Source organism: Rhinichthys klamathensis, unplaced genomic scaffold (assembly GCF_029890125.1).
Source record: "Rhinichthys klamathensis goyatoka isolate OS25496 unplaced genomic scaffold, OSU_Roscu_1.1 h1tg000479l_1, whole genome shotgun sequence".
Taxonomy (NCBI): Eukaryota; Metazoa; Chordata; class Actinopteri; order Cypriniformes; family Leuciscidae; genus Rhinichthys; species Rhinichthys klamathensis.
This window is the reverse complement of record NW_026606967.1, coordinates 278,182-302,743: the sequence shown is the minus strand read 5'-3', so window position 1 is coordinate 302,743 and position 24,562 is coordinate 278,182. Positions and strand designations below refer to the sequence as shown.

The 24,562-nt window shown below is 44.2% G+C and overlaps 1 protein-coding gene across 1 annotated transcript; it reads left to right on the top strand.

Moving 5' to 3' along the window:
- Nucleotides 1–645: 645 nt before the first annotated feature.
- ndufb9 (NADH:ubiquinone oxidoreductase subunit B9) lies at nt 646–22,386 on the top strand. Its single transcript, XM_056237140.1, has 4 exons — nt 646–792; nt 8,714–8,906; nt 14,269–14,382; nt 22,197–22,386. The coding sequence occupies exons 1-4, from the start codon at nt 704–706 to the stop codon at nt 22,326–22,328; spliced, it is 528 nt and encodes a 175-aa protein (XP_056093115.1). The 5' UTR covers nt 646–703; the 3' UTR covers nt 22,329–22,386.
- Nucleotides 22,387–24,562: the final 2,176 nt, after the last annotated feature.

Below are 24,562 nucleotides of genomic sequence, written 5' to 3'. Positions count from 1 at the left end.
CTGTTTGGAAACTGGGCGCGCTGAGGACATCTGCTGGTCAGTGACGTCATTAATATCTGCTGGTCAAAGTGTGCAAATGCAGCAAGAACGAAATGATTGCAAGTGTTTTCATTACTGTATGGTGTAACGTCGCCTATAATATCAGTTAATACCATTAAAGATAAATAATCTTAGTCTAATAATCTTAAATAGTCTTTTATTAATTTATAGCACATATTTTGTGTAACATAATTTTTTTTCACATCATTGTTTTAAGAACTTTTAAAGAAAATTATACTCAACATTTATTAAGTTAAATGATAAAACTGTCTCTGTGTTCGTTGCACTGAAAAATATTTCGGCCTACATTTAAAATGTATGTATCAGAATTGCGCATAAAATTACTATCCAGGAGTACACAGATTTAACATACTAATACAACTTGTGGTGCAAATTCGTCAGTAACAGTTAATACATAAATAAAACAAGTAGGCCTACGATTTCTTTAAATGTACTGATAAACTAAATGTTTTAAATTCAGAATAACCATAATAACCAGTGCTGAATAGTAGCCTACTACTCTTACTACTTTTAGAATATCTTTCTTTGACAGAAATAGTATTGTGCTAGCGGTTCCGATTCCCGAAACACTGATTCGATACTAAAGATTCGGATGTCGGTTTCTCACGCGCATGCGCAGCACCGCAGCGACTGACAGTGCAAGATGGCGGCCGCCTATCTGACCCACCAGCAGAAGGTCCTGCGACTCTACAAGAAATCCCTGAGACACCTCGAGTCCTGGTGCATCTTCAGGTGAGGGTTAACTTTATAAATGATAGTTGCAGGTGTATATATTTGAATCCGTGTTTATCGGCCGATCTGAGAACATAAACACTGCGGTCGATCTCATGCTAACTCTGGTTTGGTTAAATATGAACTACATGACCTTTCCTGCACATTTGCATCGATGTAAAGTGACATTAAAAGACACAGAGATGCATTTATTTGATGGCGATCGCTTTGATCAAACTGTATATAATCCAATTCAGTTTGTCATGTTCAGAACAGGGGTTTGTTTGTGTGTTTCGTCGTTCGTGTTGTGTTGATGTGACTCCTCGCTGTTTGGGATCTCAGATGAGTTTCTCACTGTGCTGAACCCGGGCTGTCCTCTTTTAAAGCCGGGTTTAACCCAGTTGATATTAAAATAAATATGAGCTCATGCGGTACTGAAAAAATAGCAATATACACATTTGACAATTTATTTTATTTTAAATATCAAAAATCTAAAAGGTGTGCATTATTTCTGATACATGAACACTTTACAGTTGGTTTTATGACTGCAAGTAATTCTCTTCTAAGCTTGAAGTTAGAAACGTGTGTAGCAATGTCGTGTGTAACTTTAGAGACTAAATGTGCGAATATCGAATATCCAGTGTCAAGCCAATTTTATTCCAGTATATTCACGTTCAGTCCGCTTGCCTGTTCCTGTATCTAGTACACATCCCCAATAAGGTGCGAGTTTGGTCTTTATCTCTGTATTAGTCCATTAAGTGTCCTGTCCGAGGGGAATCCTGGAGAATGAGGGATTGAGGGAAACACTAGTTCTGCATCACAGCGATAAGAAGTTAAGAAAATTAAACAACCGAGAGAAATATATCTACTACCTCAGATTTAAAGGGATACTTCACCTCTGGGAAGATGAATGTGTATTTAATATTGGTCATTTATATAGTAGAAATGTGAAATTATTTTTGAAGTTGAAGCATTCTAGACTGAGAAAACGCAGAAAATGTATTTTTTACTCATGTGGCTGAAAGACAACAACTCCCAGAATGCACTTGCTTTGCTGCCCTTTAGGGGTGTAACGGTTCACAAAATTCACGGTTCGATACGATACAGTGGTGACACGGTTCGGTATGTTTTCGATACAGCAAAAAGAAAAATGCAGGGCCTGAATTTCGTTTTGGAAAATGGGGGGGAAATCCCCCCTTAGATGATTCTCATGGGGGGGATTTTTTTGTTCGAGGGGGAGAATTTTTTCCAAACAAAATTATTACATTTATCTTGCCTAAATGTTTGCGCTCATTGCATTTTTACAATGGGGTAATATTGTTGTTAAGAATTTACACATCACAAGGAAGCTTGATTTAAATTTAATTAAATTGAAAAAAGTAGCACAAATAAATACAATAGAATAAAGATACAAATAAAGACAATTAAAGAACAAAGTTTTTGAATAGGTCTAACACTAGTGAGAAACTGAATAAAGTAATCAAATGGAAAATAACCCTGGGTAGTATTTTAGTCCTGAATAAATTAAAGACATAGGCTATTAATCCTGATTCCTTTAACTTAAAGCTATCTTTTGTTGTTTTGACCTCAAAATTAATGACGGACACATATGGCTGCCGTCACTTTAAGAGCTAGTGCACGGATCCTGTGCTCATTATACTGGCATGCGTTTTATGCTTATTAAAGACAAAACCGACTATGTTTAGAGTATACTCACAAAGACCGAAATTGACAATTTTGCGCGTTAAAGCAATATAATCCGCGAAAAATAGTTACTGGCCAGCTGTTTTTGAGGCGGATTTTCTATGAATGTGCGCATAGAAAATAATCTCAGAGAGCGTGCGAGCACTGATTAGTTTAAAATCCCTTGAATGTTTAAACTGGTGAGACTTAAAAAGACTTCAGTCACGATGCACTGCTGGCCCGATTGTGCAAGTGAATATCCGTCATGTCCCGACCTTACAGTCTATGGTCCCGACTCCTAAACGCGAGTGTGTATTATCGCCGCAGCGCTTGATGCCTTGCACAACACATTATGAGAAGAGATAGAAGACGCGGCACCGCTGAACACTCACGCTGTTTGTGAAATTGCGTCTGGAAGATAGTTGTTAAAAGAATGATTTGATTGTATTATCTGTGTGGATTACGATTGCGGGAACTTCCCGCATTATAAATGGGAGACCTGCGGGAATGATTAGAATTATGCACAATACCCGCAATCCCGCGCCGAAATTCGAGCCCTGTATAGTAGTGAGATGGGCGGGTTGAAAACATGCAGAACGAGCTTCTACTACTGGCTGTAGTCTCCAGCCTCTGGCCAAAAAAGCCACTGATGACGCTAAATGACGGTTTTTGCGACATCTGAGGTTTTTTTCCAGACACACAATACAGAAATCTCTCGTCTCAGGGGGACATGAGGGAGGGAAGGACGGTCATTCGAAAATACTACCCTGTTTCTACTGATACAAAGCTTAATGCTAATGGGTGAGAGTCCCTTTAATCCCGATTATATATTGATTTTAAATCACTGCTTAAAACCCACTTATTTACTGTTGCTGATGGTCATGAGTGGGCCTAGTGGTATAAATTGTAGTGTATTGCTTATCTGTGTGTTATATGTTTACTCATTAGGATACCTGTCTACACTTTGTACAGCACTTTGGCCAACAGTTGTTGTTTTTAAATGTGCTCTATAAACAGGGAAGTTTCCTTGATTTTTATATTTTTATTTATTTATGAAAACTAACATCATAAAAACATCACACTATAACACTGAATGAGGTGAGAAAACACGAGAGACCACTGAATAAAGTGAATACGTTTTAATGAATAAAGATATACCATAACAGAACCAACCACAAAGAAAAAAGGGGAAAATGAACTGTGCCAAAGAAATGAAAGTAACATAAACATACAGGTTATCTAACAGATTAAACGGCTAATACTATGATACAAAGAAAAGCCCAAAAGAAAAGTCTTCAACGTCCAAGACGTCATAGCTAAACTACACTAACTAAAAAACATAAATACAGCGGGTGGCACAATTCCCTAACTAGTGTTTTTAAACAGACAGGTTACGTGTGTACAATGTATGTCACGTGACAAACTTACTTATCCCCTTCTTCTTTGTAGACCGCCACGCTCACAAAGGAGAAGGTTTTGGACGCAGCCAAGCAAGGAATGATGAACATGCATGTGAACAGCGTAACAACGATAAAACACAACAGTTTCTCCATATAATATCTCCAGCAAAAACTCTCAATCTCCAGCCTCTCTTAAGATGAAGCTTCTCTAGAACTCTAGACGGCTTTCAATCGCAAAGCAAATCTAAGACATAGTTCGTATCGCCAATGTTCTCTCAATACAAGGTCCTCTTGCAGCAGCGTGGTCTTTAAGTGTCCACTTCACCAGGTGTCACTCCTCACGCAGATCCCGCCTTCCAAGGCCACTCATCGTCTTAACTGACAAGCACGATAGCCAATCAGCAACAACCTGAGAAAGTGAGAGAAACAGATAGAGCGGAAAAAACATAATCCCCCTCACACAACTATAAACGTTCTTACGGACGTAACAGTGCCGCACTGTATTGGAGCCTCTCCCATCATAATACAGGGATGCAATGATAGTTACTTATATATCAAAATCGACAAAAAGGGCTTAGTATAATAAACAAACCCAAATACTTTAGAAATGTAAAAAAGTAATTCACCTTGTTTGATTTTTTTCTTTTTCTTTTATTTGGTAAATGTATTTCTTTGGTAAACTATTTTAAAAACGCTAAATATAGTAAACAAAACACACTCATCAACTTTTAGATGAACTGTCCCCAACTGATTGATATTAAATACAACTCATAGGTGCAATTAAACTTTAAATAAAGTGCTGCTGAATAACTTTTCAATTGCATGTTATTGCTTTACTACTTCAATCAGTTTATAATATCTGAATATTTTATATTGAACTATCCTATTCATAATAAATTAGTTACTTCCTTTTAATTTTATAGAATATTAGTAATAATAGTTGTTTAAATGTGTTACCCGGTACAGGTTTGCCGTGTCTGCTTATTATACTCTTTTTTACTGTTGGAGCTTTAATCAAGAGAAGTTCAGAAGTGTCCAGTTCATCAAGTTCAGAAGTGTCCAGTTCACCAAGTTCAGAAGTGTCCAGTTCACCAAGTTCAGAAGTGTCCAGTTCACCAAGTTCAGAAGTGTCCAGTTCACCAAGTTCAGAAGTGTCCAGTTCACCAAGTTCAGAAGTGTCCAGTTCATCAAGTTCAGAAGTGTCCAGTTCATCAAGTTCAGAAGTGTCCAGTTCAGAAGTGTCCAGTTCATCAAGTTCAGAAGTGTCCAGTTCACCAAGTTCAGAAGTGTCCAGTTCATCAAGTTCAGAAGTGTCCAGTTCACCAAGTTCAGAAGTGTCCAGTTCACCAAGTTCAGAAGTGTCCAGTTCATCAAGTTCAGAAGTGTCCAGTTCACCAAGTTCAGAAGTGTCCAGTTCACCAAGTTCAGAAGTGTCCAGTTCACCAAGTTCAGAAGTGTCCAGTTCATCAAGTTCAGAAGTGTCCAGTTCATCAAGTTCAGAAGTGTCCAGTTCACCAAGTTCAGAAGTGTCCAGTTCACCAAGTTCAGAAGTGTCCAGTTCATCAAGTTCAGAAGTGTCCAGTTCACCAAGTTCAGAAGTGTCCAGTTCACCAAGTTCAGAAGTGTCCAGTTCATCAAGTTCAGAAGTGTCCAGTTCATCAAGTTCAGAAGTGTCCAGTTCACCAAGTTCAGAAGTGTCCAGTTCACCAAGTTCAGAAGTGTCCAGTTCGCCAAGTTCAGAAGTGTCCAGTTCAGAAGTGTCCAGTTCACCAAGTTCAGAAGTGTCCAGTTCATCAAGTTCAGAAGTGTCCAGTTCACCAAGTTCAGAAGTGTCCAGTTCACCAAGTTCAGAAGTGTCCAGTTCGCCAAGTTCAGAAGTGTCCAGTTCACCAAGTTCAGAAGTGTCCAGTTCGCCAAGTTCAGAAGTGTCCAGTTCAGAAGTGTCCAGTTCACCAAGTTCAGAAGTGTCCAGTTCACCAAGTTCAGAAGGGTCCAGTTCACCAAGTTCAGAAGTGTCCAGTTCATCAAGTTCAGAAGTGTCCAGTTCACCAAGTTCAGAAGTGTCCAGTTCATCAAGTTCAGAAGTGTCCAGTTCACCAAGTTCAGAAGTGTCCAGTTCACCAAGTTCAGAATTGTCCAGTTCACCAAGTTCAGAATTGTCCAGTTCACCAAGTTCAGAAGTGTCCAGTTCACCAAGTTCAGAAGTGTCCAGTTCATCAAGTTCAGAAGTGTCCAGTTCACCAAGTTCAGAATTGTCCAGTTCACCAAGTTCAGAATTGTCCAGTTCACCAAGTTCAGAAGTGTCCAGTTCACCAAGTTCAGAAGTGTCCAGTTCACCAAGTTCAGAAGTGTCCAGTTCACCAAGTTCAGAAGTGTCCAGTTCACCAAGTTCAGAAGTGTCCAGTTCACCAAGTTCAGAAGTGTCCAGTTCACCAAGTTCAGAAGTGTCCAGTTCACCAAGTTCAGAAGTGTCCAGTTCACCAAGTTCAGAAGTGTCCAGTTCACCAAGTTCAGAAGTGTCCAGTTCACCAAGTTCAGAAGTGTCCAGTTCACCAAGTTCAGAAGTGTCCAGTTCATCAAGTTCAGAAGTGTCCAGTTCACCAAGTTCAGAAGTGTCCAGTTCATCAAGTTCAGAAGTGTCCAGTTCACCAAGTTCAGAAGTGTCCAGTTCATCAAGTTCAGAAGTGTCCAGTTCACCAAGTTCAGAAGTGTCCAGTTCACCAAGTTCAGAAGTGTCCAGTTCATCAAGTTCAGAAGTGTCCAGTTCACCAAGTTCAGAAGTGTCCAGTTCACCAAGTTCAGAATTGTCCAGTTCACCAAGTTCAGAAGTGTCCAGTTCACCAAGTTCAGAAGTGTCCAGTTCATCAAGTTCAGAAGTGTCCAGTTCACCAAGTTCAGAAGTGTCCAGTTCATCAAGTTCAGAAGTGTCCAGTTCACCAAGTTCAGAAGTGTCCAGTTCACCAAGTTCAGAAGTGTCCAGTTCACCAAGTTCAGAAGTGTCCAGTTCACCAAGTTCAGAAGTGTCCAGTTCACCAAGTTCAGAAGTGTCCAGTTCACCAAGTTCAGAATTGTCCAGTTCATCAAGTTCAGAAGTGTCCAGTTCACCAAGTTCAGAAGTGTCCAGTTCATCAAGTTCAGAAGTGTCCAGTTCACCAAGTTCAGAAGTGTCCAGTTCATCAAGTTCAGAAGTGTCCAGTTCACCAAGTTCAGAAGTGTCCAGTTCACCAAGTTCAGAAGTGTCCAGTTCACCAAGTTCAGAAGTGTCCAGTTCACCAAGTTCAGAAGTGTCCAGTTCACCAAGTTCAGAATTGTCCAGTTCACCAAGTTCAGAAGTGTCCAGTTCACCAAGTTCAGAAGTGTCCAGTTCATCAAGTTCAGAAGTGTCCAGTTCACCAAGTTCAGAAGTGTCCAGTTCATCAAGTTCAGAAGTGTCCAGTTCACCAAGTTCAGAAGTGTCCAGTTCATCAAGTTCAGAAGTGTCCAGTTCACCAAGTTCAGAAGTGTCCAGTTCACCAAGTTCAGAAGTGTCCAGTTCACCAAGTTCAGAAGTGTCCAGTTCACCAAGTTCAGAAGTGTCCAGTTCACCAAGTTCAGAAGTGTCCAGTTCACCAAGTTCAGAAGTGTCCAGTTCACCAAGTTCAGAAGTGTCCAGTTCACCAAGTTCAGAAGTGTCCAGTTCACCAAGTTCAGAAGTGTCCAGTTCACCAAGTTCAGAATTGTCCAGTTCACCAAGTTCAGAAGTGACTCGGAGGAGAGCAGCAATGAGGACCGACCCGCAGCTACTGTTAGTGTTGACTAAGTAGTTTAAATTATACACACCTTGTAACTGCGTCATTGTTTGACCACAGCCCGGTGAACACTGACACGCCGCGCTCCCTCAGTGCGTGTGCGTCTTCTGCATCAGTAAAATGCGGTCGGTTAATTTGAGTGTCAAGTTGTAATCACGTAGCGAATCAAAGGAAGATTTTATCAGCTGGTTCGGTGGCCAATTGTTTGGAGTTAGAAATATATAACTCGCACTGCATATTTAGTAATTTTGCAGATGCTTTATATAGAACTTCTCACATCCACATGTCAATGTTGAAGATTCTGTGAGGATGTGAAAACCACTGCCACAGGTAATCAGACTGTATTTGAGATCGGGCACTGAACTCTGCACTGCCCACACGGCTATCATCGGCACAGAGGATTGCTTTCAACTCCACCGCAACGCTTTATTCTCCTTCATTCAACGCACTCTGTCTGTACTTAAATAAACCTTTATGTCATCGTAGAGTAGAATCTATAAATCAAAATATGTATTGCATTTATGAAGAAAAGGTTCAGCACCCAAGGCCTATCACTGGCGTTCAGTGTCTTCGGGCGGATTGCAGCAACAGCCATTAGGATTGGTTGTGATTTGGTCTTAGGGACTCAGGAGTCCTCCTTACGACTACTAACGTTTCACAGATTTCTGAGCTGGTTTTAGCGATAAAATGCTTTGTGAAATACTGGCAAAAATGTAGGAGTTCTAAAATTAGGACTGAGACCCCCATTATTTTTTGAGTTTCTCCCAAATCTCCTAAAGCGGCAAATGGTGCTCTTCTGTCACTTTTGACCAACAAATTGTACATTTTTGAAGTTTTAAAAATCGTAGCTTCATCGGAATGGTATGAAACTTAGTGACTTTTATGGCACTTCGTATACGAACACAAAAGAATGTAGGGCATGATTTGAAAAGTCTAAGTGGTGGTAAAAAGTCACACTCGTGGTCTTCACGGTCAAAAGGCCACCATAGGAAATGAATGTGAAACAGGCGAAAATACAGATAATTATTTGTGTAAAATCTAAAAATCAATAAAGTTTCTGTTCTCTTTCAGGGATAAATATCGGTTCTACGCGTGTCTGATGCGAGCGCGCTTCGATGAGAACAAGCATGAGAAGGACCTGGTGAAGGCCACGCTGATGCTGAAGGCAGGAGAAGAGGAGTTCTGGACCCACCAGCACCCGCAGCCCTACCTGTTCCCCGACTCCCCTGGAGGCACGTCCTACGAGCGCTACGAGTGCTACAAGGTGAGTGACCGGGCTAACGCTTCGCTACGAGCGCTACAAGGTTTACTGTGGAGAGGTTCTGCAGAGGAATATGTGTTGGTCTAATTATCAGTGGGAATCAAATGTCTTGAAAGTAGAGTACTCGATTTTTAAAAATCCTCGATTGCAATTGACCTGTGTCGAGTAACCGGCAAAATACGGGAAGGGGCGCGCTCCATCGATGAGAATCCATGAACCGCATTATTAGACTGCACAGTGTATTAGAACCATTTAAAAACCATACTATAGCAGTGCTATTGTGAAATCATAAAGTCTGCGATTCAATTAAATAAATGTCCTGCATGTTTAATATACATGCGCTGTAATCATGTCCGTGAGTAGGCCACGCGTCTCAGAGCGGCTCCGTTCACAGTAAACGCTCATGAACTGATGTCATGCGTGGAGCGTCTCTAACTCCACCTCTGCGTAAGGGTTAGGGGTGTGTGCCATTTCATCAGATCTGTTAGGTTAATACATCACGTGATTCTATGCTAACTGTTCATCACGATTTCAAAATAAAAATGTAACCCCTCGCTCTGAGTTTGCATGTTTTGATCTGCACATGTTCTTGTTCAAATAATTACAGTAGCTGTAGCATTTAAATCGTAAAAGTGGCCAAATATTAAAGATTAAGTTGACATTTGAATTAAATGTCTTTTGTCCAATATTAAACAAGGATTTGATCTCCTGTAGTGTAATAACACCGGGCCGCTGGCGCCCTCTGCAGGCATTTATATATATATATATATATATACTGTATATATAATTTACATGAGTTAATAGTTTATATTATGCCCTGAAGAAGGCTCCATGCCGCTACGCGTGGGTGTTTTAAAATTGTCCGTTTAGGACATGTCATTTTTCCAATAAAGACATTTTAACTAAGGAGTGCCTCGGTCATCAGAGATTTCTTTTCTCTACACTATCTCTAAAGTTTATATTATGTATTTTAACAGTGTTGTTCTATAAAACCATATGATTACTTGCTTTTGATCCTTTATTTGAACCAATTATTATTGCCTCATTGTTATATATGTATTTTAAGTGATTTTAAAGGCGTAGGTCTATTTTTATTATCACAAAAAAAAGTATCAGGTTACTCGATTAATCGTGAAAATAATCGACAGATTACTTGATTACCAAAATAATCGTTAGTGACAGCCCTCCTTAAAAGTGTATGCAAATATTTAGTTTTTACACCTTTGCGGTGTCCAAAAGTTCAAGTTAAACTGTGAATTTTCTTCTCAAAAAGTCTTGAGAAGAAGATCTAAGTCAGACCCTGCGTCTCTGTCCACACTAGCCATCCTAAACAGTGTGTGAGATTAGAATAAGTGTGTCCCAAAGCACAGTGTGTTGAAGAGAGCGTGCCAGAAGTCCCCGGATGATCTACTATTCCCGATGGATTTTTGAAGTGTGGATCCGTGCTCAATATAACGGCTAATATTACCCACAATCCATTGAGTAAAAAGTATTAAAAAACTACAAAACATGGTGGATATGCGCGACCAACGGTGAGAGGTTTAGATAAAGGTTTCAGTGACTAACCAAAGTTTAACCTGATAAAAAAATATTTATTTAATGTTATCTGTGTTATATTTCATCTGCAATAACAATGTGGACTTGTACGAAGATCCGTTTGGCCGTTAACTTTAAATGCATCATTATACATTAATATGAGGAGAGTCTGCATGAAAGACCCGCTTCTGCATTTCTCTCCGATACAGTAGGAAATGAAATTAAATGTGGAGAATTATTTTTGCGACGAGATGATTGACATGCCAGTTTGTGTGTCAGGATGCGAGCAACCGTTAAAGACGCAGTTGTAAGACGTGAGTGTGTCCCAAAGCTTGTCTACTCTTCTACTACACACTCAGGTTTATAATTTTGTAAATGTGGTCCACTAGAATATATTTACATGATTTAATGTTTTTTTTTTCACCATAAATGTATTGCCTCGCCATGGCAACACTGTTTGAGACATATTAAAACTCTATTCCCGGTTTGGCATCTTCAGTGTCTGGGCATCATGTGGACCTGTTCTCTTGATTCCCTGTTCTCTTGATTCCCTGTTCTCCTGATTCCCTGTTCTCCTGATTCCCTGTTCTCCTGATTCCCTGTTCTCTTGATTCCCTGTTCTCCTGATTCCCTGTTCTCCTGATTCCCTGTTCTCCTGATTCCCTGTTCTCCTGATTCTCTGTTCTCCTGATTCCCTGTTCTCCTGATTCCCTGTTCTCCTGATTCCCTGTTCTCCTGATTCCCTGTTCTCTTGATTCCCTGTTCTCCTGATTCCCTGTTCTCCTGATTCCCTGTTCTCCTGATTCCCTGTTCTCTTGATTCCATGTTCTCCTGATTCCCTGTTCTCCTGATTCCCTGTTCTCCTGATTCTCTGTTCTCCTGATTCTCTGTTCTCCTGATTCTCTGTTCTCCTGATTCTCTGTTCTCCTGATTCTCTGTTCTCCTGATTCTCTGTTCTCCTGATTCTCTGTTCTCCTGATTCCCTGTTCTCCTGATTCTCTGTTCTCCTGATTCCCTGTTCTCCTGATTCCCTGTTCTCCTGATTCTCTGTTCTCCTGATTCCCTGTTCTCCTGATTCCCTGTTCTCCTGATTCTCTGTTCTTCTGATTCCCTGTTCTCCTGATTCCCTGTTCTCCTGATTCCCTGTTCTCCTGATTCTCTGTTCTCCTGATTCTCTGTTCTCCTGATTCCCTGTTCTCCTGATTCCCTGTTCTCCTGATTCTCTGTTCTCCTGATTCTCTGTTCTCCTGATTCCCTGTTCTCCTGATTCTCTGTTCTCCTGATTCTCTGTTCTCCTGATTCTCTGTTCTCCTGATTCTCTGTTCTCCTGATTCCCTGTTCTCCTGATTCTCTGTTCTCCTGATTCCCTGTTCTCCTGATTCCCTGTTCTCCTGATTCCCTGTTCTCCTGATTCTCTGTTCTCCTGATTCCCTGTTCTCCTGATTCCCTGTTCTCCTGATTCTCTGTTCTCCTGATTCCCTGTTCTCCTGATTCCCTGTTCTCCTGATTCTCTGTTCTCCTGATTCTCTGTTCTCCTGATTCCCTGTTCTCCTGATTCCCTGTTCTCCTGATTCCCTGTTCTCCTGATTCCCTGTTCTCCTGATTCTCTGTTCTCCTGATTCCCTGTTCTCCTGATTCCCTGTTCTCCTGATTCCCTGTTCTCCTGATTCCCTGTTCTCCTGATTCCCTGTTCTCCTGATTCTCTGTTCTCCTGATTCCCTGTTCTCCTGATTCCCTGTTCTCCTGATTCCCTGTTCTCCTGATTCCCTGTTCTCCTGATTCTCTGTTCTCCTGATTCCCTGTTCTCCTGATTCCCTGTTCTCCTGATTCTCTGTTCTCCTGATTCTCTGTTCTCCTGATTCTCTGTTCTCCTGATTCCCTGTTCTCCTGATTCCCTGTTCTCCTGATTCCCTGTTCTCCTGATTCCCTGTTCTCCTGATTCCCTGTTCTCCTGATTCTCTGTTCTCCTGATTCCCTGTTCTCCTGATTCCCTGTTCTCCTGATTCCCTGTTCTCCTGATTCCCTGTTCTCCTGATTCCCTGTTCTCCTGATTCCCTGTTCTCCTGATTCTCTGTTCTCCTGATTCCCTGTTCTCCTGGTTCCCTGTTCTCCTGGTTCCCTGTTCTCCTGATTCCCTGTTCTCCTGATTCTCTGTTCTCCTGATTCCCTGTTCTCCTGATTCTCTGTTCTCCTGATTCTCTGTTCTCCTGATTCTCTGTTCTCCTGATTCCCTGTTCTCCTGATTCCCTGTTCTCCTGATTCCCTGTTCTCCCGATTCTCTGTTCTCCCGATTCTCTGTTCTCCCGATTCCCTGTTCTCCTGATTCCCTGTTCTCCTGATTCCCTGTTCTCCTGATTCTCTGTTCTCCTGATTCTCTGTTCTCCTGATTCCCTGTTCTCCTGATTCCCTGTTCTCCTGATTCTCTGTTCTCCTGATTCTCTGTTCTCCTGATTCCCTGTTCTCCTGATTCCCTGTTCTCCTGATTCCCTGTTCTCCTGATTCCCTGTTCTCCTGATTCTCTGTTCTCCTGATTCTCTGTTCTCCTGATTCCCTGTTCTCCTGATTCCCTGTTCTCCTGATTCCCTGTTCTCCTGATTCCCTGTTCTCCTGATTCCCTGTTCTCCTGATTCCCTGTTCTCCTGATTCCCTGTTCTCCTGATTCTCTGTTCTCCTGATTCCCTGTTCTCATGATTCCCTGTTCTCCTGATTCCCTGTTCTCCTGATTCCCTGTTCTCCTGATTCTCTGTTCTCCTGATTCCCTGTTCTCCTGATTCTCTGTTCTCCTGATTCTCTGTTCTCCTGATTCCCTGTTCTCCTGATTCCCTGTTCTCCTGATTCCCTGTTCTCCTGATTCCCTGTTCTCCTGATTCTCTGTTCTCCTGATTCCCTGTTCTCCTGATTCCCTGTTCTCCTGATTCCCTGTTCTCCTGATTCCCTTTTCTCTTGATTCCCTGTTCTCCTGATTCTCTGTTCTCCTGATTCCCTGTTCTCCTGATTCCCTGTTCTCCTGATTCCCTTTTCTCTTGATTCCCTGTTCTCCTGATTCTCTGTTCTCCTGATTCCCTTTTCTCTTGATTCCCTGTTCTCCTGATTCCCTGTTCTCCTGATTCTCTGTTCTCCTGATTCTCTGTTCTCCTGATTCCCTTTTCTCTTGATTCCCTGTTCTCCTGATTCCCTGTTCTCCTGATTCTCTGTTCATCTGATTCTCTGTTCATCTGATTCCCTGTTCTCCTGATTCTCTGTTCATCTGATTCTCTGTTCTCCTGATTCCCTGTTCTCCTGATTCCCTTTTCTCTTGATTCCCTGTTCTCCTGATTCTCTGTTCTCCTGATTCCCTGTTCTCCTGATTCCCTTTTCTCTTGATTCCCTGTTCTCCTGATTCCCTGTTCTCCTGATTCTCTGCTCTCCTGATTCTCTGTTCTCCTGATTCCCTTTTCTCTTGATTCCCTGTTCTCCTGATTCCCTGTTCTCCTGATTCCCTGTTCTCCTGATTCTCTGTTCTCCTGATTCCCTTTTCTCCTGATTCCCTGTTCTCCTGATTCCCTGTTCTCCTGATTCCCTGTTCTCCTGATTCCCTGTTCTCCTGATTCCCTGTTCTCCCGATTCCCTGTTCTCCTGATTCTCTGTTCTCCTGATTCCCTGTTCTCCTGATTCCCTGTTCTCCTGATTCTCTGTTCTCCTGATTCCCTGTTCTCTTGATTCTCTGTTCTCCTGATTCTCTGTTCTCCTGATTCCCTGTTCTCCTGATTCTCTGTTCTCCTGATTCTCTGTTCTCCTGATTCTCTGTTCTCCTGATTCTCTGTTCTCCTGATTCTCTCTTCTCTTCCAGGTCCCTGAATGGTGTCTGGATCACTGGCACCCGTCGGAGAAAACCATGTATCCGGATTACTTTGCTAAGAGGGAACAGTGGAAGAAGCTTCGGGCTCAGAGCTGGGATCGAGAGGTGCTTCTCTTTACACACATCACAAAACATGCTTTACACCTTCGCCACTTCATCACTTGCATCTATAAGTCAACATATCAAAATTTAAAAATATTTTTTTTTGTGAAATATTGCAGTTAGTATAAATGATTTATCATTTCACAACATATTTTTAAAGCAATGCCTCGTAAGCCAAGACAAAACCAACACGACACTGACTTTGTTTACATGCGCGTTCTTAAAGGGACAGTTTGAAACAAATTAAACATCTGTCATCATTTACATAAAGTTGTTCCAACCCTGTTCGAGTTTCTTCTGCTGAACACAGCAGATGAGATTTTGAAGAATGTTGGTAATCAAGCAGTGGATAAGCTCCATTTACTTCCATAGGATGTACTTTTCCCAACATGCACTTGTCCAAGGCTCTTTTAGTGTCTTTGGGACCGATTCGATTGATCACTGAATAGTTTATTAAATAAAGCAACTCAAGTTACGGTGTCTGTGAACACTGTCGTCTCCCTCCACATGTGTGAAAATCCTGAACCCCCACCAGGTGGTGCCCTTTATTAAAAAACAATATCTGAGGAAAAATGCTTAAATATCAGAAGAAAATATATAGGCAAAATTGATTATTGATCTCTTACATGCAAACCTATAACTCAGCAACGCAAGTTAACCGGGTTCACAAGACTATCTGAACTGTCGGCTTAAGAATAGTGGTCAACTGATATTGTTTTTTTTATGGCAATGCCGATATATTTATAATAAAAAAAATGTTTTAAAATACTGTCTTTATTGATTTCTGAGGAAAAAAAATTAAACAGGAGGAAAAAAAACAAGAAAAGCAAAAACTACAAACAGCTATACTATACAGTTGTGCTCAGAAATATTGGCACCCTTGGTAAATATGATCAAAGAAGGCTGTAAAAATATATCTGCATTGTTTATCCTTTTAAACTTTTATTAAAAAAACTTTGCAAAAATCTCACCTTTTATTGGAGTAAAATAATTGAAAGTGGGGGGAAAATCACATTATGAAATAAATGTTTTTATTAAATACCTTTTATTAAATACTTTTATTAAATACTTTTTGCAACCTCCTTTTTACAAGAGAACAGTTGTGAGTCTTCTCCTGTAATGCCGGATGAGTTTGGAGAACACCTGACGAGATCAGATCAGAGACCATTCCTCCATACAGACTTTCTCCAGATCCCGCAGATTCCCAGATCCAGGCGCTTCTCCTCCTCAGTTCAGCCACTCGTCTTCCACAGGGATCCGGTCAGGGATCAGGTCAGGGGTCGGGTCAGGGGTCCGGTCAGGGATCAGGTCTGGGATCAGGTCAGGGATCAGGTCAGGGGTCCGGTCTGGGATCAGGTCAGGGGTCCGGTCAGGGATCAGGTCTGGGATCAGGTCTGGGATCAGGTCAGGGATCAGGTCAGGGGTCCGGTCTGGGATCCGGTCAGGGATCAGGTCTGGGGTCAGGGGTCCGGTCTGGGATCAGGTCAGGGGTCCGGTCAGGGATCAGGGCAGGGATCCGGTCAGGTGTCCGGGCAGGGATCCGGTCAGGGGTCCGGTTAGAGGTCCGGTCAGGGGTCCGGTCAGGGATCAGGGCAGGGATCCGGTCAGGTGTCCATGTCCAGGCAGGGATCCGGTCAGGGATCAGGTCAGGTGTCCGGTCAGGGGTCCGGTCAGGGGTCGGGTCCGGTCAGGGATCAGGTCTGGGATCAGGTCAGGGGTCCGGTCAGGGATCAGGGCAGGGATCCGGTCAGGTGTCCGGTCAGGGATCCGGTCAGGGGTCCGGTCAGGGGTCCGGTCAGGGATCCGGTCAGGGATCCGGTCAGGTGTCCGGTCAGGGGTCCGGTCAGGGATCAGGTCAGGGGTCCGGTCAGGGATCAGGGCAGGGATCCGGTCAGGTGTCCGGGCAGGGATCCGGTCAGGGATCCGGTCAGGTGTCCGGGTAGGGATCAGGGCAGGGATCAGGGCAGGGATCTGGTCAGGGATCAGGGCAGGGATCCGGTCAGGTGTCCGGGCAGGTGTCCGGTCAGGGATCAGGTCAGGTGTCCGGGCAGGGGTCCGGTCAGGGATCAGGGCAGGGATCCGGTCAGGTGTCTGGGCAGGGATCCGGTCAGGGATCAGGTCAGGTGTCCGGGCAGGGATCCGGTCAGGTGTCCGGGCAGGTGTCCGGTCAGGGATCAGGTCAGGGGTCCGGTAAGGGATCAGGTCAGGGGTCCGGTCAGGGATCAGGTCAGGGGTCCGGTCAGGGATCAGGTCAGGGGTCCGGTCAGGGATCAGGTCAGGGGTCCGGTCAGGTGTCCGGGCAGGGATCCGGTCAGGGGTCCGGTCAGGGACTGGGACGGCCATGGCAGAAGCTTTTGTGTAGATTTTGATGTTTGTTTTGGACCGTTGTCCTGATGGAAGATCCAACCACGGCCCATTATAACATTTCTTGCAGAAGTGGTCAGGTTTATGATTTTTTTATCTGTTGGTATTTGCTAGAATCCATGATGCCATGTATCTGAAAAAGATGTCCAGGACCTCCAGCAAAAAATAGGCCCACAACATTAAAGATCCAGCAATATATTTAACCGTATATGGAGGACTTTTTATCCCTGTTAGCACCAACCACATCTGGTGGGTTTGCTGCCAAAAAGCCCATTTGTTCCAGTCGTGTCTGACAACTGAATATGCTGTTTGGAGGAGCGAGGAGGATTTTTCTTGAAACCCTCCCAAACAACATGTGCAGATGTAGGGGCTGTTTGATATTTTTTAGGCTTTCTGACCCCCAAGACTCACTAATCTTTGCAATTCTCCATCTGTGACACTTGGAGAGACTTTGGCCATTCAAACTCTCCTCCGCGCCGTGCATTAAGACCATACAGATACTCGTCCTCTTCCTGGCAGATTCAGAACATCTTTAGTTGATTGAAACTTCTTAATTATTGCCCTGATGCTTTAGCTATTTTTTTACAACACTTTCTATTGAGTTATGCTCAACAATCTTTTGCTACACTTCAGAACTATATTCTTTGGTTTTACTCCATGTGTTGAATGATTTAGGGAATTTGGCCTTTGTGGTTCCTCATTTATACTCCTGTGGAACAAGAAGTTATAGCTAGACAATTCCATGTTCCTAGTCACCCTGGTGTGTCAAAAAAAATTAAATATTAATGGGAATATACTTTAGAGATATTTTACTCTTGGGGTGCCAATAATTATGGCCAATGTGTTACATTTCAATGAAAGTCTAGTTTTTTGTGCATTTTTTAAATGAATGTTCAAAAAGATAAACAATGCAGATATATATTTTTACAGCCATCTTTGATCATATTTACCAGGGGTGCCAATATTTCTGACCACAACTGTGCATATACACAATGTCAAAACAGTGGTACTTTAATATCAGAATTGGTCCATTATCAGCCAGGTTACACACACAATAACATATTTGGGATTTGGGAAATATAAGGGATTCCATACTTTGAAAAACCTTTTCAGGTTTTCCCTTAATAATATATGTGAGTTTTTCCGAAGCCAAACATAAGACAATTTCTGTAACCATTGTTTAAAATTAGGGATTTCTGTGTGTTTCCAATGGCGAGCGACTACAAGTTTTGCTTGTAATAAGCAGAAGATCAACATTTACTTATCTAGTTAAAGTTCAAGTTACAGGGAAAATATTAAATATGCAAAGTTTAGGAGATTTGGGGAAATTGTTTCACCACCAGTGATGCAAAACCCTTTCACAAAAAAGTTGAACTTGGGGACACTTCCATAAGCAATGATATAAAGTTCCTATCTCTAGGTGGAATTTTATACATGGATTGGGGATTAAAATGTATGTTGTAATTCTGGAGTTATGTAAACTCTCATAATCCATTTGTACTGCAGAAGATTAAACCTGGTATTAATTGTCTGGGTTTGGGCTTTAAAACAGATACTCTGCCATTCAAGTTTTTTCCAGTGACCCCAGTAATGCTGAATCCCCCCAGTGACCCCAGTAATGCTGAATCCCCCCAGTGACCCCAGTAATGCTGAATCCCCCCAGTGACCCCAGTAATGCTGAATCCCCCCAGTGACCCCAGTAATGCTGAATCCCCCAGTGACCCCAGTAATGCTGAATCCCCCAGTGACCCCAGTAATGCTGAATCCCCCCAGTGACCCCAGTAATGCTGAATCCCCCCAGTGACCCCAGTAATGCTGAATCCCCCCAGTGACCCCAGTAATGCTGAATCCCCCCAGTGACCCCAGTAATGCTGAATCCCCCAGTGACCCCAGTAATGCTGAATCCCCCCCATTGACCCCAGTAATGCTGAATCCCCCAGTGACCCCAGTAATGCTGAATCCCCCAGTGACCCCAGTAATGCTGAATCCCCCCCAGTGACCCCAGTAATGCTGAATCCCCCCAGTGACCCCAGTAATGCTGAATCCCCCCAGTGACCCCAGTAATGCTGAATCCCCCCAGTGACTCCAGTAATGCTGAATCCCCCCAGTGACCCCAGTAATGCTGAATCCCCCCCAGTGACCCCAGTAATGCTGAATCCCCCAGTGACCCCACTAATGCTGAATCCCCCGTGACCCCAGTAATGCTGAATCCCCCAGTGACCCCAGTAATCCTGAATCCCCCAGTGACCCCAGTAATGCTGAATCCCCCCAGTGACCCCAGTAATGCTGAATCCCCCCAGTGACCCCAGTAATGCTGAATCCCCCCAGTGACCCGACTAATGCTGAATCCCCCCAGTGACCCCAGTAATGCTGAATCCCTCAGTGACCCCAGTAATGCTGAATCCCCCCAGTGACCCCAGTAATGCTGAATCCCCCCAGTGACCCCAGTAATGCTGAATCCCCCAGTGACCCCACTAATGCTGAATCCCCCGTGACCCCAGTAATGCTGAATCCCCCCAGTGACCCCAGTAATGCTGAATCCCTCAGTGACCCTAGTAATGCTGAATCCCTCAGTGACCCCAGTAATGCTGAATCCCCCCAGTGACCCCAGTAATGCTGAATCCCCCAGTGACCCCAGTAATGCTGAATCCCCCCAGTGACCCCAGTAATGCTGAATCCCCCAGTGACCCCAGTAATGCTGAATCCCCCCAGTGACCCCAGTAATGCTGAATCCCCCCAGTGACCCCAGTAATGCTGAATCCCCCCAGTGACCCCAGTAATGCTGAATCCCCCCAGTGACCCCAGTAATGCTGAATCCCCCCAGTGACCCCAGTAATGCTGAATCCCCCCAGTGACCCCAGTAATGCTGAATCCCCCCAGTGACCCCAGTAATGCTGAATCCCCCGTGACCCCAGTAATGCTGAATCCCCCGTGACCCCACTACTGCTGAATCCTCCTAGTGACCCCAGTAATGCTGAATCCCCCCAGTGATCCCAGTAATGCTGAATCCCCCCAGTGACCCCAGTAATGCTGAATCCCCCAGTGACCCCAGTAATGCTGAATCCCCCAGTGACCCCACTAATGCTGAATCCCCCGTGACCCCAGTAATGCTGAATCCCTCAGTGACCCCAGTAATGCTGAATCTCCCAGTGACCCCAGTAATGCTGAATCCCCCAGTGACCCCAGTAATGCTGAATCCCCCCAGTGACCCCAGTAATGCTGAATCCCCCCAGTGACCCCAGTAATGCTGAATCCCCCCAGTGACCCCAGTAATGCTGAATCCCCCCAGTGACCCCAGTAATGCTGAATCCCCCAGTGACCCCAGTAATGCTGAATCCCCCAGTGACCCCAGTAATGCTGAATCCCCCCAGTGACCCCAGTAATGCTGAATCCCCCCAGTGACCCCAGTAATGCTGAATCCTCCAGTGACCCCAGTAATGCTGAATCCCCCAGTGACCCCAGTAATGCTGAATCCCCCCAGTGACCCCAGTAATGCTGAATCCCCCCAGTGACCCCAGTAATGCTGAATCCCCCAGTGACCCCAGTAATGCTGAATCCCCCAGTGACCCCAGTAATGCTGAATCCCCCAGTGACCCCAGTAATGCTGAATCCCCCAGTGACCCCAGTAATGCTGAATCCCCCAGTGACCCCAGTAATGCTGAATCCCCCCAGTGACCCCAGTAATGCTGAATCCCCCCAGTGACCCCAGTAATGCTGAATCCCCCCGTGACCCCAGTAATGCTGAATCCCCCAGTGACCCCACTAATGCTGAATCCCCCAGTGACCCCAGTAATGCTGAATCCCCCCAGTGACCCCAGTAATGCTGAATCCCCCCAGTGACCCCAGTAATGCTGAATCCCCCCAGTGACCCCAGTAATGCTGAATCCCCCCAGTGACCCCTGTAATGCTGAATCCCCCAGTGACCCCAGTAATGCTGAATCCCCCCCATTGACCCCAGTAATGCTGAATCCCCCAGTGACCCCAGTAATGCTGAATCCCCCAGTGACCCCAGTAATGCTGAATCCCCCTTAGTGACCCCAGTAATGCTGAATCCCCCCAGTGACCCCAGTAATGCTGAATCCCCCCAGTGACTCCAGTAATGCTGAATCCCCCCAGTGACCCCAGTAATGCTGAATCCCCCCAGTGACCCCACTAATGCTGAATCCCCCAGTGACCCCACTAATGCTGAATCCCCCGTGACCCCAGTAATGCTGAATCCCCCCAGTGACCCCAGTAATGCTGAATCCCCCAGTGACCCCAGTAATGCTGAATCCCCCCAGTGACCCCAGTAATGCTGAATCCCCCAGTGACCCCAGTAATGCTGAATCCCCCCAGTGACCCCAGTAATGCTGAATCCCCCCAGTGACCCCAGTAATGCTGAATCCCCCCAGTGACCCCAGTAATGCTGAATCCCCCCAGTGACCCGACTAATGCTGAATCCCCCCAGTGACCCCAGTAATGCTGAATCCCCCAGTGACCCCAGTAATGCTGAATCCCCCAGTGACCCCAGTAATGCTGAATCCCCCCAGTGACCCCAGTAATGCTGAATCCCCCCAGTGACCCCAGTAATGCTGAATCCCCCCGTGACCCCAGTAATGCTGAATCCCCCAGTGACCCCACTAATGCTGAATCCCCCAGTGACCCCAGTAATGCTGAATCCCCCCAGTGACCCCAGTAATGCTGAATCCCCCCAGTGACCCCAGTAATGCTGAATCCCCCCAGTGACCCCAGTAATGCTGAATCCCCCCAGTGACCCCAGTAATGCTGAATCCCCCAGTGACCCCAGTAATGCTGAATCCCCCCCATTGACCCCAGTAATGCTGAATCCCCCAGTGACCCCAGTAATGCTGAATCCCCCAGTGACCCCAGTAATGCTGAATCCCCCCCAGTGACCCCAGTAATGCTGAATCCCCCCCAGTGACCCCAGTAATGCTGAATCCCCCCAGTGACCCCAGTAATGCTGAATCCCCCCAGTGACTCCAGTAATGCTGAATCCCCCCAGTGACCCAAGTAATGCTGAATCCCCCCCAGTGACCCCAGTAATGCTGAATCCCCCAGTGACCCCACTAATGCTGAATCCCCCCAGTGACCCCAGTAATGCTGAATCCCCCCAGTGATCCCAGTAATGCTGAATCCCCCAGTGACCCCAGTAATGCTGAATCCCCCAGTGACCCCACTAATGCTGAATCCCCCCAGTGACCCCAGTAATGCTGAATCCCCCCAGTGATCCCAGTAATGCTGAATCCCCCCAGTGACCCCAGTAATGCTGAATCCCCCCAGTGACCCCAGTAATGCTGAATCCCCCCAGTGACCCCAGTAATGCTGAATCCCCCCAGTGACCCCAGTAATGCTGAATCCCTCAGTGACCCTAGTAATGCTGAATCCCCCCAGTGACCCCAGTAATGCTGAATCCCCCAGTGTCCCCAGTAATGCTGAATCCTCTTGTTCTGCAGGTCCAGCAGCTTCAGGCTGAAACCCCTGCCGAGGGCCCTAAATCTGAGGCTCTTCCTCCGGCCCGCAGGGAAGGGGATCTTCCTCCGCTGTGGTGGCAGTTCGTCACTCGACCCCGAGAGCGGCCCATGTGATGACGTGTGGAAAACACCTCAATCCTTATCATTCTAATAAAGTATTATGTCAATCAGTTCCCTTGTATTCATTTGATTTCAGCTTTTTTCATCTGGAGGTCCTTTACACATCATCACCTCATGGCACAAGCTGATTGGCCTCTGCTGATCCTGCAGCCAATCAGATCGCTTCAGTGTTTACTGTGGGCTAGTCCTGCAGCAATTCAGTCTTTTATTAATCCAAATCACTAAACAATCTTCTATTGTCTACATCAATTCATAAATGCAAATATATTAGGGCTGTAACATTAACGCATTGATTTTGTGATTACGTTTTTTCTCAACTGCTAACATACTATAACTGATTTAGTTGGCACAATTTCCCAAACCATTCATTCAGTTCTCAAAACATTTAATTTACTTCCCCAGTTTTCAGACACATTCCAACTTTACACAAAAATACCCTCATTTTACATCGGTTTATCCATGATCTCATTCAGAAAACACAAACACATAATATAATTCGCCTTTGGCTAAGCCACACCCTAGAATGTAGATTGACCAATCACAGCGCAGCCAAGAACGAGCTCCCACAGAGGTCCGACACTTTTTCACAGCGCTCCATTGACTTTAACACAGGTGTCTCTTATTTTTGGTCTCGGCAGGCTATTACCGTCGTAGTTTTATCAAAAATATGCTAAACGTTGTGTCTGGGGCATTTGTAACACAAATACACGTTTCCCAGAGAGGTTGGAGGGGGTTGTCCGTTTTTTAACCTTCCCAAAACCGAAGTCAAATCCTGACAAGTGTCATCTAGCACACGCTTCTAATAAATACAACGTTATACTCACGTAGTTCGTTTGCTTTGTAATAACGATTATAGAAGTGAATAGAGACCTACCCAGCTTGCATGAACAGTGTTGCTCCTTGATATTGTTAGTCCCAGCCTTTGTCTTGATTAGTAGGATATGCGGTGGTTCATTTTTTGACTGTGACCGGTATGCTTTTGCCTCTATTTGGATGCCTTGTTGTTCCTTGCGTTTCACCTGTATGTCGTGAATATAGCCTTCGAACGTATATTGTAGCCCCTTTTGCCTACTTCTATCGGACACTTTATTTGCTGCTTTATAAAAGTTTGATAAAATTTCAGCAGGAAGAGCTGTCACAGCATAAGCCATGTTGATACCAGAGCCCAGATGAAGTTTGTTTGTCGGACGTAGCAACAGTAACTAAGGGGGGCGGGGCTTAGCCAAAGGCGAATTACCTCAAGTGTCAAACTGTTAACTCAAATAGCTCACATCTATCCATGAGGAAACATTATAGCAAAACTGATGACAGACCATTCAGAGTCTCAGTCAAGTCACCTTTATTTATATAGCGCTTATATATAACAATACAGTTGTTATATATATATATATATATATATATATATATATATATATATATTAGGGGTGTAACGGTTCACAAAATTCACGGTTCGGTTCGATACGATACACTTGTGTCACGGTTCGGTTCGGTACGATTCGGTACGTTTCCGATACAGCAAAAAGAAAGAAATGCCAGAGAAATTTCCTTGATTTAATCTTTTTAATTATATTTTTATTAAAACTAACATCATAAAGTATGATATTTTTTAACTTTGAGCAATGATGGAGCTATACTTGACTTTTCTTAGGAGCTTATAAAACAAAACAGCTCCTTGGACAAAATTAAATGTAATATTGTAGTAGTTATAAACAAAGGATTATTTTAGTTCAGATTAACATTTGAGGGCAGCAATTGTATTCATAATGTCAAAATAAAACAGACGTGATGTTACTTGAAAGCATTATAGCCTACTATTCCTGCCAAACTTCCATGGTTACAGTTAGTAGTGTTACTACAGTAAACCCATGGTGAATGTTGCTGATCTGTGGACACTGGATAGTTCATTCATGGCACAATGTTTCTTCCTGGTTTCCACGTCAGCGCTGTTTGATCCGTTAATAACGGAGAAATGCGAATGTTTCTCACTAGATCTTGCAGCGATGTTATTACTTCAGTGGCGAATTCAAATGCTTTCTTTACTGGATTTGGCTGTGTAGTAACAGTGCTGATGATTAAGATCGGCTCGCGCTGTATTTGTCCAAACTGATAAACGGTCCTTCAACCACACAATAACGAGTGGTTTCGTTCCGCTTACATTACATTTGCCATTTGATGTTGGGCAATGTTGTGGTCACGCACATTATGAGCGCGCTTGCCACGCGTGACGC